The sequence below is a fragment of the Neomonachus schauinslandi genome, chromosome 10 (assembly GCF_002201575.2).
Source record: "Neomonachus schauinslandi chromosome 10, ASM220157v2, whole genome shotgun sequence".
In the NCBI taxonomy this organism is placed as follows: domain Eukaryota; kingdom Metazoa; phylum Chordata; class Mammalia; order Carnivora; family Phocidae; genus Neomonachus; species Neomonachus schauinslandi.
This window is the reverse complement of record NC_058412.1, coordinates 58,147,810-58,164,193: the sequence shown is the minus strand read 5'-3', so window position 1 is coordinate 58,164,193 and position 16,384 is coordinate 58,147,810. Positions and strand designations below refer to the sequence as shown.

Here is a 16,384-nt window from a genome sequence, read left to right as displayed (position 1 = left end):
CTTGATCCCAGGACTTTGGGATCATGACCTGAGCCGAAGGCAGATTCTGCACGACTGAGCCACCCAGGTGCCCCTATTTTTAGTTTTTTTGAGGAACCTCCATCCTGTTTTCCACAGTGGCTGCGTCAATTTACATTCCTACCAACAGTGCACAAGGGTTCCCTTTCCTCCAGATCCTCACCAACATTTGTTATTCCTTGTCTTTTTGATAATAGCCATTCTAACAGGTGTGAGGTAATAATTCCTTATGGTTTTAATTTGCATTTCCTTGATAATTAGTGATGTTAAGCATCTTTTCATGTACCTGTGGCCATTTGTATGTCTTTTTTGGGGAAAATGTCTATTCAAATCTTCTGCCTGTTTTTTAATTGGATTGCTATTGAGTTGTGTGAATTCTTTATATATTTTAGATATTAACCCCTTCTCAGATACATGATTTGCAAATATTTCTCCCATTCAGTAGATTGCCTTTTCATTTTGTGGATGGTTTCCTTCACTCTGCAGAAACTTTTTAGTTTGATGTAGTCCCACTTCTTTATTTTTGCCTTTGTTGCCTTTGCTTTTGATATCAAATCCAAAAAAATCATCACCAAGACCATTGTTAAGGAGCTTACCACCTGTGTTTTCTTCTAGGAGTTTTATGGTTTCAGATTTTATGTTCAAGTCTTTAATTCATTTTGAGTTGATTCTTGTATATAGTGTAAGATAGGCATCCAGTTTCATTCTTTTGCATGTGGCTGCCCAGTTTTCCCAACACCATTTATTGAAGAGACTGTCCATTCCTTACTGTATATTTTTTGCTCCTTTGTTGTAAATTAATTGACCATATATGCTTGGGTTTATTTCTGTGCTATTTTGTTCTTTTGATCTATGTGTCTGTCTTTATGCCAGTACCATACTGTTTTGATTACTATAGCTTTGTGATATAGTTTGAAATCAGGGAACATGATGCCTCTGATTATTTTTCTTTTTCTTTTTACTTATGTGTATTTTTTTAATTTTTATAATAAATATGAATTGCATTTATAATCAGAAAAAAGTTTGTTTCTGTGTGCTCTTAAGACCAAAGCAGTCTTTCCCTGTCTATGTAGCTAACTCGAATCCCTAAAGGTCTGGAGACTCACAGAATTTAGAACCAGTAGGACTTTTTTTTTAAGATTTTATTTATTTGAGAGAGAGAGAGAGCATGAGTGGTGGTGGTAGGGGGAGGGCATAGGGAGAAGGAGAAGCAGACTCCCCGCTGAACAAGGAGCCCAATGCGGGGCTTGATCCCAGGACCCTGGGATCATGACCTGAGCCGAAGGCAGATGCTTAACTGACCGAGCCACCCAGTTGCCCCTAGAGCCAGTAGGATCTTAAAGATGATATACTCTAATCACCAATTTTAGAGCTAGTGGGATTTTAAAAATGATCTCCCCTCATTTCAAATATGAGGCAATTGAGAGGATTTTAAAAACAAAATAATAGTTAACATTTATCTAGTGCTCAGTACATTACTCTGTATCACTTAATCTTTATCCTTGTGAGAGTTGATCTGTTTTTATCCCCATTTTATAGATGAGGAAACTGAGGCTTAGAGGGATTGAGTAACTGTTCCACAATTAGGTGATGTATCTAGTATTTGAACCAAGGTCTTTCTTTCTCCAAGGTTCTTATGTATCGTGTAATGGAATACAGTATAGCTTTCTAAGTGACCGTTCAATGTTACATTGCTTATTATTAGTGGAAGAAGGATTAATAGCCTGATGTCTTCACTGCAAATTCAGTGTTCATTTAACTAATCTGGTCTGTTTTAGAGAAAGTGTTGATTTGTAACCAGTTTAAACGCAATGCCCAGTTCTATTCTATTATATCCTATTAACATGACGAAAAATCTATCATTATCACTTATACATTTCAATTATATCTTTTAAGTGAAGAATTTTTGTTTAATCCTCTTAAAACCTCGGGTGATGAAAATGTTCTGGAATTAGATAGTGTTGATGGTTCACAACCTTGTGAATATAGTAAAAACCACTGAACTGTATACTTTAAAAAAATCTTTCCTTGCTTAAGATTGCAGGAGTTTAAAAATAGTTATATTAAAACATAAAAATCTCAATGAAACCTAAAAATGATGTAATAATTTTTTTAAGTTTCACTTTATACCGAAAACTATGTTTACTGTTTATTACCTCTTCCTTGACCATGAATGCTACTTACAGTTGAGCCAAAACTATACAATAATAGGGAAGTAAAAGAAATTAAATATCAGAGTAATAGTAATAGCTGTCTAAAGCCAGAAGTTGGCTACTTTTTGGAAGGAAAAAGGAATTTGAATTATAAACATTATGGATATTTGTGCTTTGAATTAATGTATCATTTAAGAACGCATTTCCATTGCTGGTCATTACCTGTTGTTATCCAAAAATATATTGTAAGATTACAAATTAATCCAAGAAAATACTCTTCCAATTCTGATGTGGTTAATTGTTTTGTTGTAAGGTAAGTGAGCATTGGTGAAAACTAGTTTTATTTTTTTTAAACAAAATATGATAGTTTTGAATTTTCTATAAATGTTAATTGTCAAGGATTTAAAGGATTATTGCCACAGATGTTTAATATCTTTCAACATACCAATTTGGAAGACACCTTGTTATCAGTCCTATAAAACTATAAGAAATAAAAATTTTTTTAAATGTCTTCCCCAAGTTAGACTGTGATTAGCAAATATGAAGAATGTATATAATATACATATGGACATTGTACTTTATGGGAATATATTCTAATACAAATGGAAATTAAATGTAATCCAGTTTTAGGCAGCAAAGATATATTTCCTGTGTGTCAAGACTTTCTACAGTTTCTAGTCAACATTAATATTTTCTTTAAGTAATCTCATAAAACTACAGTCTTATTCCTGATCTCTATTATTTTGACAGATAATAAAACCATTGATTAATTTATAAATATAGATTATATGGGGTTTTTTTTGAGTTCCTAATTCTGTATTTTTGCTTTTAAGCATCGAATGTTATCAAGACAAGAAGAACTTAAGGAAAGAGCAAGAGTTCTGCTTGAGCAAGCAAGAAGAGATGCAGCTTTAAAGGCAGGGAATAAGCAGAATACCAACGCAGCCACACCACTCTGCAACAGGCAGCTAAGTGATGTAAGGAACATTGGTTAAAAAGCCATAAATTGTTAATTGCAATCATGGGGGTGAGGGGAGTAATTTATTTATACTTTTGTTAAGTCATTTTTTTAAAGTTTTTAATTTCAGTTAGTTAATGTATAGTGTTATATTAGTTTAGGTGTATGATATAGTGATTCAACAATTCTGTACATCACCCGGTACTCACCACAATGTGTGCCCTCCTTAATCCCCATCACCTATTTCACCCATCCCCCTACCCACCTCCCCTCTGGAAACCATCAGTTTGTTCTTGCTAAATCATTTTTCCAGAGACTTTGTATATGGGGGGGTAACTTGGTACATTTATTGAGCTGATAAATTCATACATGGAAGAACATGTTGCAATTATTCCTATACAGCAGTGTTAGCTATGAGGAAAAGTAAGATTTTGGAATATAATTTCTACATACACATGAATAATCTATTTTTCTTAATTTACATTTTATAATTTTATTATACTTTGTTTAAGATTGTATTTTAGCTATGGAAGTTAATTTTGTTGGAAATATTAGAATATAATAATGATGCCTACCATTTATTGAATAGCTACCATTTAATGCAGGCTCTATAATGGATGTTTTATATAATTTTTATTTTACTTAGCCCCATGAAATAGATGTTCAACTACTTTCCAGATAACAAAACTGAGGCTGATAGGTAAGGTAATTTGTACAAAGTTGCAGAGTTAGTAAATGATGAATCCAGGATTTGAACTTGAGCTTTCTCAGACTGTATAATCAGTGCTCTTTTCTATCATATACTGCCATCCCTATATTAAACCACATTTTTAGAGGTGCCTGGGTGGCTCAGTCAGTTAAGCATCTGCCTTTGGCTCAGGTCATGATCCCAGGGTCCAGGGATTGAGCCCCACATCAGGCTCCCTGCTCAGCTGGGAGCCTGCTTCTCCCTCTCCCTCTGCCTGCCGCTCACCCTGTTTGTGCTCTCTCCCTCTCTTTCTCTCTGTCAAAATAAATAAATAAAATCTTTAAAAATAAATAAAAATAAAAAATAAAAAAATAAACCACATTTTTATACATATTTTTGTGTAGTGCTTCACAAATAATAATGAGTATATGATAATAGAAGCCCTTAAATTTAAGAGGACAGGAAACTATTCAGGAATCTGAAAACTATGACATCCTGCCTTACCACCAAACTCACATATACAAAACTACATGCTCTTTTTTTTTTAATTAAGATTTTATTTTTTTCAGAGCAGTTTTAGGTTCACAGCAGAATTGAGGGGAAGGTACAGAGATTTCCTATATACACCTTGTACCTACACATGCATGGCCTCTCCTCTTAATGACATCCCACACCAGAGTAATACATTTGTTAGAACTGATAAACCTACACTGACACATCATAATCTCCCAAAGTCCATAGCTTACATTATGGTTCCCCTCTTGGTGTTTTACATCCTATGAGTTTGGACAAATGTGTAATGAAATGTATCCATCATTATGGATTTTCTAAGAATTTTCTATTGTACCTGTTCATCCCTTCCACCACTCCCAAGTCCTGCAACCTAATTTTACTGTATCTGTGATTTTGCCTTTTTCAGAATGTCATATAGTTGGAATCATCCAGATTGGCTTCCTTCCCCTAGTAATATGCATTTAAGGTTCTTCCATGTTTTTCACAGCTAGAAAGATCATTTCTTTTTAGTGCTGGATAATATCCCATTGTCTGGATGTACCACAGTTTATCCATTCACCTACTAAAGGACATCTTGTTTGCTTCCAATTTTTGGCATTTTATGAATAAGGGGCTGTAATCATCCAAGTGCAGGTTTTTGTGTGGACATAAGTTTTAACTCCTTTGGGTAATTACCAGGGAGCATGATTGCTAGATCTTATTGTAAGAGTATGTTTGCTTTTATTAGAAATTGCTAAACTGTCTTCCAAAATCGCTGTCCCATCTTGCATTCCCACCAGTAGTGTGTGAGAATTCTTGTGGTGTTACACATCTTCATCAACGTTGAGTGTTGTCAGTGTTCCAGACTTTGGCCATTCTAATAGGTGTTTGGTGGTATCTCATTGTTTTAATTTACATTTCCCTAATGACAAATGATGTGGAGCATCTTTTCATATGCATATTTGCAATCTGTAGATCTTCCTTTGGAGAGGTGTCTGTAGGGGCCATTGGCCCCTTTTTAAATAAGGTTGGTGTTTTTTGTTTTTTAAGATTTTATTTATTTGAGAGAGAGAGATAGTAAGAGAGAGAGCACTAGTGGGGAGGGGGGAGCGGGGAGAGGGAGAGACAGACTCCCTGCTGAGCAGGGAGCCCGATGTGGGACTCCATCCCAGGACCCCGGGATCATGACCTGAGCCAAAGGCAGATGCTTAACTGACTGAGCCACCCAGGCACCCCGGTTGGTGGTTTTTTTATTGTTGAGTTTCAGTAGTTCTTTATGTATTTTGGCTATAGTCTTTTATCTAATCTCTCTGTTGCAAATTGAGTGTTTGTACTGATGAACATAGAATATCTCTTCATTTATTTAGTTATTCTTTGATTTCCTTATATTCCTCATACAGATACATATTTTGTTAGATTTCACTAATGCGAATAATATTTTGTTCTTAATTTCAAATTCCATTTGTTCACTGCTGATATATAGGAAATCTATTGTCTTTTGTATATTAACCTTGTATCCTACAGCCTTGCTATAATTGCTTATTAGTTCCAAGAGATTCTTTTTTTTCCCAATTCTTTCAGATTTTCTACATAGGTGATCATGTCATCTGTGATCAGACACTTTTATTTCTTCCTTTCCATGCCTCTATTTAAACATTCCTTTCAGATACGAGCTTAATAACCTCTGACCTTGAGCAGTGTTTTTCATACTTCAAGTCTTTACACAATAATATGATATAAAATCAGTTTAGTGGGCTGCAGTAATTATCTTAATGAAAAAGAATAAAATGGAATAAAAATCTCAGAATTCATCACGTATAGTAAGAATAGTATTTTTGTCTGACACTTCCTTTAGTTATGTGGATATATGTGCTTACTCAATCTTGATATAAAACATACTTTTAAGAAAACAAAAAAAAAAACATATTTTTAAACTATAGGTCATGATAAAAATGAGAAACCCAAATCTCGTGGGCCATCTTTGAAAAAGTTTTGTAGCCTCTATGCCAACTCTTTCAGTGCCTAGCCATCTGTTATATCATCGATTTGTTGGTCACTTGTCAGATATTTACTGAATGTCTGAACTGAGTATATTCATAGTGACAGAAAAGGCTAAGCTTCTTCCGTCATGGAGTTTACATTATGGTGGGAAGAGACAGATAAATAACTAGAGTGTGAAAACTGTATGGCACAGTAGAGGATAATTTAAATATGTGAGGGCTTGAGTGATTTGAGGAGGGGACATTTGAACTAAGATTTGATGGGTGAAAAGGATCCAGTCAAGTGAAGAACCACAGAAAGAATTATCTCTTTAAAAAGAAAGTTATTGCACGGCGGCAGCTCCAGAGCAGAGTACGAACTGCGGCGGCCGGAGTCATGGCAGGGCAAGCGTTTAGAAAGTTTCTTCCCCTCTTTGACCGAGTTTTAGTTGAAAGGAGTGCAGCTGAAACTGTAACCATAGGAGGTGTTATGCTTCCAGAAAAATCTCAAGAAAAAGTGTCGCAAGCAACAGTAGTAGCTGTTGGATCAAGCTCTAAAGGAAAGGGTGGAGAGATTCAACCAGTTAGTTCAGTTAGTGTGAAAGTTGGAGATAAAGTTCTTCTCCCAGAATATGGAGGCACCAAAGTAGTTCTAGATGATAAGGATTATTTCTTATTTAGAGATGGTGACATTATCGGAAAGTATGTGGACTGAAATCATTATTAAAATGGCATGGAAGTGAAGCTGCCCATTCCAGTGAAGTTGTGAAATCTTTCATCATGTAAATAATTTTCATGTCTCTCTTTTATAATAAACTAATGGTATCCAAAAAAAATTAAAAAGGAAAAGAAAAAAAGTGGGGCGCCTGGTTGGCTCAGTCATTAAGCGTGGGATTGAGCCCCATGTTGGGCTCCCTGCTCGGCGGGAAGCCTGCTTCTCCCTCTCCCACTCGCCCCTGCTGTGTGCCCTCTCTCACTGTGTCTCTCTCTGTCAAATAAATAAATAAAATCTTAAAAAAAAAATATTTGTTGAAAGTTTGAACCAAATGAAAAACTAAACACCACCTTTTTAAAAAGTCCGGGTACTTGAATTCTAAGCCTCATTTGTCACTGTCTGCGACTCCTGGTAAATTTAAACATTCTTTCCTAATTCATTTTCATAATCTCTACAAAAGATAAAAGAATAGTATCTATTTCTACTTCACAAGGATGTCAGAAAAATAAGGGAGAAGGAAATATAACACAATGCTTTAAAAACAAAATCTCTGAAATCAAAATGTCTAGGTGCAATTCTTGGCTCTGTTACCTATTAGCTGTGTGACCATGGGCAATTCATTAATTTGTCAGTTTTCTCAACTGTAAAATAGGGGTGATAATACTTAACTCATACAATAATTACGGAGAGTAAATGAAGAAAATCCATGTTAAATCACTTAGAATCCTGCTTGATAAGCAGTAAGTGCTCAATAAACATTCAATGATAATTACTTACATATGTAAAATTCACACATAGGTAAAGTAACTGGTTTTAAAAATCTACTTGGCAGATAGATCATTTAAATCTCAAGTATTCTGAATTTAAAATCAATACACTGGAACAAGATAGAGCTATATACATTCTCCATAATTTTTAGAGCCTAAAATAATTAGGAAACAAAGTTTGTCACAAATAAAATACAGCATCAACAAAATAACTTTTTTTTTTTTAAGAGAGGGAGAGAGAGAATCTTCAGCAGGCTCCACACCCAGCACTGAGCCCAACACTGGGCTCGATCTCACGACCCTGAGATTGTGACCTAAGATGAAATCAAGAGTCTGATGCTTAACCAACTGAACCACCCAGGTATCCCCAAAATAACTTTCTTTTTATTTATTTATTTTTAAAGATTTTATTTATTTATTTGACACAGAGAGACACAGAGAGAGAGGGAACACAAGCAGAGGGAGAGGGAGAGGCAGAGGGAGAAGCAGGCTTCCCACCGAGCAGGGAGCCCGATGTGGGGCTCGGTCCCAGGACTCTGGGATCATGACCTAAGCCGAAGGCAGACGCTTAACGACTGAGCCACCCAGGCACCCCTCAACAAATATTTTATTGGTCATCCCTTCTGTTTAAGGCACTCTGTATTTTTTAAATAAAACTTAAACTTTTATCTAAATTATATTAGTGTGAATTCAACATCAGAAGTTACTTACTAAAACATCTCTCTTTCTAAGATTTTATTTTTACGTAATATCTACACCCAATGTGGGGTTCAGACTCAAAACCCTGGGATCAAGAGTCGCAGGCTCTACTGACTGAGCCAGACAGGTGCCCCAAAACATCTCTTATTCTATGTTGTGACATCTTACCATATCTGTAAAATATGTAACTTGGATTTTAAGAAACATGATGGCGGTGACATTTTATTGATGACTCTTTTATACTGCTGGTTGCATGTAACTTGCCACACTTTTCTGGAAAGCAGTTAGACTTCATCAAGAAATGTTCATTCCCTTTTACCCAGTAATTCTATTAACAAAGATCTGTATGCAGGTTTTCATCAAAATGTTATTTGTCAAAATGTTATTTGTAATAGCAAAAACTACAAAATGGTAATTGTGCAAAATAGAGGAATGAGCAAATAAATTATATCATAAATATACTTGTTATGTAGCCATTAAAACTTATCTATACAATGATGTCTTGAAAGAATATTGAAAGGACATAGGAGAATGTTCACAATGTCCTTTTGTATAAAAAGAAGGATATAAAATATATATGGCATATAAACTCCATTTTGAAATGATAGAGACTGTTTTTTTTTTTAATACATTGAAAAAGACAGAGAGGAAAATCATCAAAATAGTAGCAATATTTATCTCTAAGTGGTGGTATAACAAATGGCTTTTATGGGGTTTTTTTCCCTTTATTCATTCTGTTTTAAAAATATGACATGTTAAGATAAATATTTTAAACTAGGGAAATTTTTGGTATCCAAAATAAATATTTTTAGCACGTTGTTTTCTTAGTGTACCCAAAAAAACTTGACTTCAGTCTCTCTAAGATAACATGTGTATGTGTGTGTGTTAAGGAGAGAGACGTGGTAAGAACTCTTCACTTCTACAGTTGATGATACTAGCTTGTGCCTAGGTGTGGAATAAATGGCATATTTAATAATAGCTGTCCTATTCACACTGAGAAGACATGAAATTCTCAATGACTACTGTTTGTAATTGATGAGTAATAATCACAGTATCTCGGGTGCCTGGGTGGCTTAGTCGTTAAGCGTCTGCCTTCGGCTCAGGTCATGATCCCAGGGTCCCGGGATCAAGCCCCGCATTGGGCTCCCTGCTCGGCGGGAAGCCTGCTTTCCCTCTCTCACTCCCCCTGTTTGTGTTCCCTCTCTCGCTGTCTCTCTTGCTGTCAAATAAATAAATAAAATCTTTAAAAAATAAAAATAAAAAAAATAATCATGGTATCTCATAAAATATCTCGTTGTTTCTTGGACTGCCACCAATGTGACTTGGGTTGGTCTCGTATTCATTTATTGTTATAGTTGTTATTTTTCCCAGAAAGAGCAGCTCCATGCTGCATGGCTAGCTGGTCACTTTGTTGCATTTGTTTCCCACTTACCCAAAGTTGTATCCTACTGCAAATGAAACCATGCTTTAAACAGTCCCAAAGATACTTTCTTTACCCTTCTTCTTTCAGGTTATCTTTTGCTGCATAAAAAAAATCACTTTACTGGCATGAAACAGCCATTGATTATGCTCACAGATTCTGTGATCTAGGCATTAGGATAGGATACTGTGGGAATGGCTTATTTCTGTTCCACGACGTCTGGGACTGGGTTTTGGCCAGGACCTCTGCTAGACCATCATTTGGAATACCTACACATAGCCTCTCCATATGGTCCCTCCACTTGGGCTAGTTTGGGCTTCCTCACAGCATGGTGGCTGAGTCTATGAGCAAATGTCCCAAGAGAGTAAAGGGAGACATGTATGGCATTCTTATGATCTAGCTTTAAAAGTCATGTTGCATCACTTTGCTATACTGGTGGCCTAAGCAGACAGAAAGCTCCAGCCAGGTTTAAGGAGCAGAGACATAGACCCCACACCACTGAATGAGAGGTGTAGGAAGAGCATGTGGCATAGGAGATACTGTTGCAACCGCTTCTCCGTCATAGTTTAAACTCCGTTAGGGGTGCCTGGGTGGCTCAGTCAATTAAGGATCCGACTCTTGATTTCAGCTCAGGTCATGATCTCAGGGTCATGAGATTGAGCCCAGCATTGGACTCCTCTCTCCCTTTCCCTGTCCAACCCCTCCCCCCCAAAATAAAATAAAATAAAATAAAAAATAAATTCAGTTTTAAAACTTTCTTATGCATTCTACTGTAGCTTATTTTTCAGATAAGTCAAGCCCTGTATAGATGTGTTAATGAAGAGCATCAGTTTAATGAACTAAATGTTATATTCTATGACTATTGTTCTAGTTTTGACACTTGATACTCTGTGGGGTTTATAGCTTATATTAATGAAATGATGTAAGAAGGAGAATATAAAATGGCAGATCAGTTCAGTTGCACAAATACAGAAGTTAGACCTTCCTGTTGCTTTTTAAATTTTCAGTTTAGTATGCAGTTTGATATCAGGTTGATATTTTTTCCAAGGACATTGATAGTTTTCTTAATTTGATCATTTTCTTTTTTTTTTTAAGATTTTATTTATTTGACAGAGAGAGACACAATGAGAGAGGGAACACAAGCAGGGGCAGTGGGAGAGGGAGAAGCAGGCTTCCCACTGAGGCTAACGCAGGGCTTGATTCCAGGACCCCAGGATCATGACCTGAGCTGAAGGCAGACGCTTAACGACTGAGCCACCCAGGCACCCCAAACCCACTCATTTCTGATAGCTCTTGTACGTACAGATTAGAATTATTTAGCAATACTGTCCATATTTTGGAAAACTAGTATAGCCAACTTGGGACACAAAAGGAAAAGGGAAAATGCCCAATTTCATCTCTGGAGCAATTGAATGTGAATTAAGTGATACTAAAACTGGAAAATGCTTAATTTCTCTAAATCTGTTTTTCCATTTATAAAATGGAAGCAAAATTCTTTTTTTTCGTTGTGTGACATTCAAATTAATAGGTGTCCACGGTGAAGGGAGTAAGGGAACCATGACTAATGCCATTCCCACTTCAGTGTCAGCATCTCTTTCACTCTGAAGAGATCAAAAGACTTCTGGTAAAAAAAGAAGGTCTAACTGAAAAAAAAAAAAAAGCTGGCATCTAATTTAGTGAACTGATTGCTACTATTTTCACTTGTTTATGCATTTTAATTTGTGCCTTAATTTACAGTGCTCTTATTTTAAATTTTATTGTAAATTATCTTACCCATCATAATGTAGGCTACTGTACTCAAAGTCAAGTTGCTGGAGGGGAGAGAGATACCTGCTGCTACCCACTGCTTTTTGTGTTCTTAGTTTACCTGAGAATTTCCATGAGTTTAAAAAAGAAAAATTGGTACCCAGGAGTGACCTTAAGTATTGAATAAATGAGACATTGACCTTAAATCTTTAAGAGTTCACTGAAGAGCTTACTGTTCCATACTCAAGATTGACTCCACGCTGATTTAGGACTTTGTCAGCAAATTCTATCTTTTCTCCTTCCGAACTCTGCTTCTTTTTTTTTTTTTTTGAGAGAAAGAGAGCGTGAGCAAGTGGGGGGAGGGAGAGAGAATCTTAAACAGGCTCCAGACCCAGCACCGAGCCCAACGTGGGGCTTGATCTCATGACCCTGAGATCATGACCTGAGCTGAAATCAAGAGTTAGATGCTTAACCGACTGAGCCACCCAGGTGCCCCTCAACTCATTTCTATAAAATTAACCTAGGACCCTCTGATGCACACCAAGAAGAATGAGAAGAGCTATTTTAATAATTGATGTTGGAGTACTTGAGGCATATAGTGCATGAGACAGTGTCCATGTACTGAGTATAGGTTTACTTCCTTTTAAGACTTTTGTGTCTAGTTCTGGGCTGAGAGAAAGTGAGAATTTACAGAGGATTCAGAGAAATAAAGGATTGGAAGCAAATATCTACATATATGGAAAGACAGGCTTATAAAATATAAAGAAGAGAAAACCGGGAAATAGTGTAAGTACTAATTTGAGTATATGAAAGCTCAAAATCTTTCTGGTAACTACTTGCACTTACCAAGAGAATAAACTTCCCAACTTCGCAGCATGCCCTTATACCAAGGTCCTTGCAAATCCTGTTCCCTCCCTTTCTATCCTTATCTCTCTCCTCTCTCTCATTATTCACTCCACATTCGAGCTCTACTAAGTTGCTTACAGAGAGAATGTGGCATACTCTTCAATTCCTGCGTCAAGCATTGGCTGTTCTCTCTCTGAAATGCCCCTCTTTCCTTGTTAGTTTCCACTGAAATACCTCTTCTAGGAGTATCTGTGTCATGACTCCTAACAGTAAAGCTAATTCTCCTTCCTGTATCTTTTTCTAATATGCTGTACATATCTCTCCCATTGCATTTATCCCATACCGTTACCTAATTACACATCTTTCTCCCACTCAGCTGTGAGCTGTTCAAAGTACAAGAACCCAGTATTCACATCACCAAGTTTTAAGTAAATGTTTATTCAATGAATAAATGAAGGGAATAATGACCGGCTATTTTTTCATATTTTCTCAGTGTCAACTAATAAAAACATGAGCTTAAACATGAAAAATTTGGGTTACTATAGGGAGTTTCTTGGTAGTAAAGGTTTGTAAACAAGGAAGATATCTGTCTGAAAGTCTTTAAAGCAGAATTGATTATCACTGAGCAGAAAAAGTTGAAGTGTCCGTTCCCATTTCTTGAGTCAGTTACAGAGATGACATTGGCCACCTTGGGACTTAAGGTTCCATGTATCATCCTTTTCTTCCTTTCTTGAATTCTACGTTGTGATACCTTTCTTTGTTGTTATGATGTGTACGCACCAAATCCGTACACACACCTGTCCTTCCCATATGCTGGGACCTCTGATTAGAGTTCAGCTCCCAACTCTGCCTTGAAGTACACCACTCTACCAACATGCTCTCTTGTATAAATTAGTATAGCTTTAGGCTGGAGGGCTGGGAAGCAATTTCTAAGACCCTGAAAACAACTCTTGGTAATATTATCTGATGGATTCTTATGTACAGACTCTACTTAAGTTATCCTCAGGAAGGATTCAAGCTGTAACTTATTTTAAATGGCAACTCACAAACACAGATATTATAAACCTTTTAATTTTTCTTAATTTTTGTCAAGACCCGTATTGCATGTTTTAATGAGAACTTGCTAAGCTAGCACATATTGCTTAGATCTCTTTTAGTAGTTTATATGATTCATTTGTGTGTCTGTGCCTTTAGATGTTCATTTAACCTGTCTCAGGTGTTTCCTGAAATTATTTTTCTTATGGAAAACAGATTTCATTGCTCTGAATCACTGTAATTTGTGTTTTTTAGCTTCCTATTATTGTTCTGTGAAGATTTTCATATGTTACATTTTATTAGCGCAAATTTTAGGTATGATATTTGTTTCGTTCATAGTTTTCCACATACACTTTTTTAAAATAATTTTTTTCAAAGTACAACTCGAGTTTGACAAGTTCAACAGTCTAGCCATTATATAATCCAAAGGAGCCTCCTTCATTAAGTAGTATATTTAAACACACACTCTGAGAAAAATATAATAGTTTTTTTCAAGAAAAAAAAATTCCTTTTTATTATTTTTCATTACTCATTTTCTCCAAACACTCTCTTCCTAAGAAATGCCCAAAAAGACTTTAACAATCTATTTCAGACTCTTTTGCTTATTACTTTGCATTAGAGTATAATTGCTTTTTAAAAAAAACATTTAATAAATCCATTACTTTTAATAATGCTCATGTAATTATATAGATCACTGAAGATGTTTGCAGTTACTTGCTAAAGTTTAGGATCAATACACTCCCAAGAATAAGGGATGAGAGTCCTGCTGCCCACAGTCCTTAAAATTGTCAGGATATTTGTGAAGCCCTTTGAACATATCAGAAGAATGATGCCATATAAGTTTAATTATTACTTTTATGTTTTTAAGAAAGAATAAAATCTATTTTATAAGTAGAAAGTCTAAAAAGAATTGGGGTAATTCTTTATAAATATGTTTGTTTTTAGTTTTTTCAGCTGTAAATTATATAGCATAAAAAAATGGTTTGCAGATACTTGTTGGTACCCAGAAGTTTTTTTTTAAAAGAAAGATCAGAAAAGAATGAAAACATTATAAAACAGACTTAAAGTTTTTTCCTCAATTTTAATCTGCAAGGATAATGAGTGACTCATTATAATCAGTTGGGGTAGGAGTCCATCCTCACGTAATAGGATCAAACTGCAAAATATTAGCAAGTCCTAGAAGGTTTGCAGTATCCATCTTTAAAAGTTTGTGGAAATATTTGAATCCTCTAAATAAAACTGTACATGGGAAAGGAATTTCAGTTTGGTCAGTCTTTCGTTAACTGTAAGGACCAGTAATAAAAAAAAAAAATACAGTGACCTTTTTTTTTTTCCTGCTGGTCTTTGGTAATGAATCCAAGTCTTATTTGGTGAGAACCAAAAGAATGTAAGCTGCTCTTCTGCAAATTAAACCTTTAACAGGTATTTTGTTGCTGGGAAGAGGTAGGACATCAACCTTGTACTTTTGATGTTAATTGGAAAATATTGATTTAAATGGGACTAGTCTGTCATGCTGATAATTGTAGCAGATTTGGATAAGATCACTAGATCTTTTCCAGATAATAAATTAAGCAGTTACCATCCAATTGGTAAAAAACACTAACCATCATTTTGTTAATTCCTGAAGATAGAAACTTTTTGCATAGTTTTTATGTTTATGTGTATCCTAAGTATGTACCATCATAAAAATACATATGACATAAGATTGTATTCTATGTTTATGAACACTGACTATGTTACAATGAAATGGCTAGCCTCTAGGAATTAAGCTTGAAAATTAAGGTCAGGCTAAAATTTTTATTTTTCCAAATTACACATGGTATCAATTCTATTACTAGGAAGAAGTAGGTTAACTTTGCATTTGTAATTTTAAAAGAAGAACATCAGATATTATAAAAAGAAATCTAAAACCTTTAATAGTATATGGAGTGAGAACTTTGTTTTATTTAGGGATTTTCATTCTCTATATAAACTGGAATGTCTATACCCAGGGCACTAAGATGAAAATGTATTCCTTATTTCTTACTCCAGCACAATTGACAGAAGATTTAATGTACATAATCCGTTTCAGACCAGTAAGACACTTTAAATGTATAGCTAATCTTTTTTACAGTTGCATTTTATAGGAGAAGAATGCCAGTGTACTTCTATGTTCAGCATAAATGCCTCTGTACAAGGCAGTGGTTTTTATTCATTATGATTTAAATAATAGTTTATCTATTATGTCTAAATTTAAGTTGAAGTCTGCTACCTTAACAATGGCTACTAGACTTCTTAGAAAACATATTGTTAGCTTCCTAGCATATCTTCAAAGTGACACAAAACACCATCATTGTTAGGAGGGAAAAAAACTCAAGCATCTTTTCTATTATGTGGGCAAAACCCCCTAGCCTTAAAAGTCTTATTTATTTGAGATTGCTGTGAATTCATGAAGCTAAGGCTAGATGTCTTAGCATCAGGAACACTCCTTTTATGAGACTATTAATGGCCATAGACATTTTCCATGCGGCTGTTCAGTGCAGTGTTGAACATCCCAGGATGATATCACCATTACTAAGAGCTGTATTTTATATTGCCTATTCTGTTCTTGCTCAGCATGTACGAGGGTAGAGTTAAATCTTTATTCATTTCATTTTTTAATGTTTCTTTTGTTCTCCTTATCATGTTCTGGCTTTCCCAAGGATATATGCCTTGAACAAAAAGTCACATGTGCATTACTAATTGTATGCTATTGTATTTACAGTTCCTAGTGGTGGCACTGTGAAGCTACTAATTCCTTTGCTTCACTTGATGTAAAATAATCTGAGTGTCTTTGATAGCAGTGAAACAGTATTAATTGTTTTGTACATTTTTTGGTCACTCTTCTTA

At 35.4% G+C, this 16,384-nt stretch overlaps 2 protein-coding genes across 2 annotated transcripts in view; both read left to right on the top strand.

The window, feature by feature from the left end:
* EHBP1 (EH domain binding protein 1) overlaps positions 1-16,384 on the top strand; it is a 412,321-nt gene that overhangs the window by 320,812 nt on the left and 75,125 nt on the right. The window contains exon 15 of the mRNA XM_044918742.1: positions 3,005-3,148. Coding sequence (XP_044774677.1) covers positions 3,005-3,148 — 144 coding nt within the window. The remainder of the gene's footprint in view (positions 1-3,004; positions 3,149-16,384) is intronic.
* Positions 6,686-7,003, top strand: LOC110588857 (10 kDa heat shock protein, mitochondrial-like). Its single transcript, XM_044918743.1, has one exon. It carries the CDS (start codon positions 6,686-6,688, stop codon positions 7,001-7,003), a length of 318 nt encoding a protein of 105 aa, XP_044774678.1.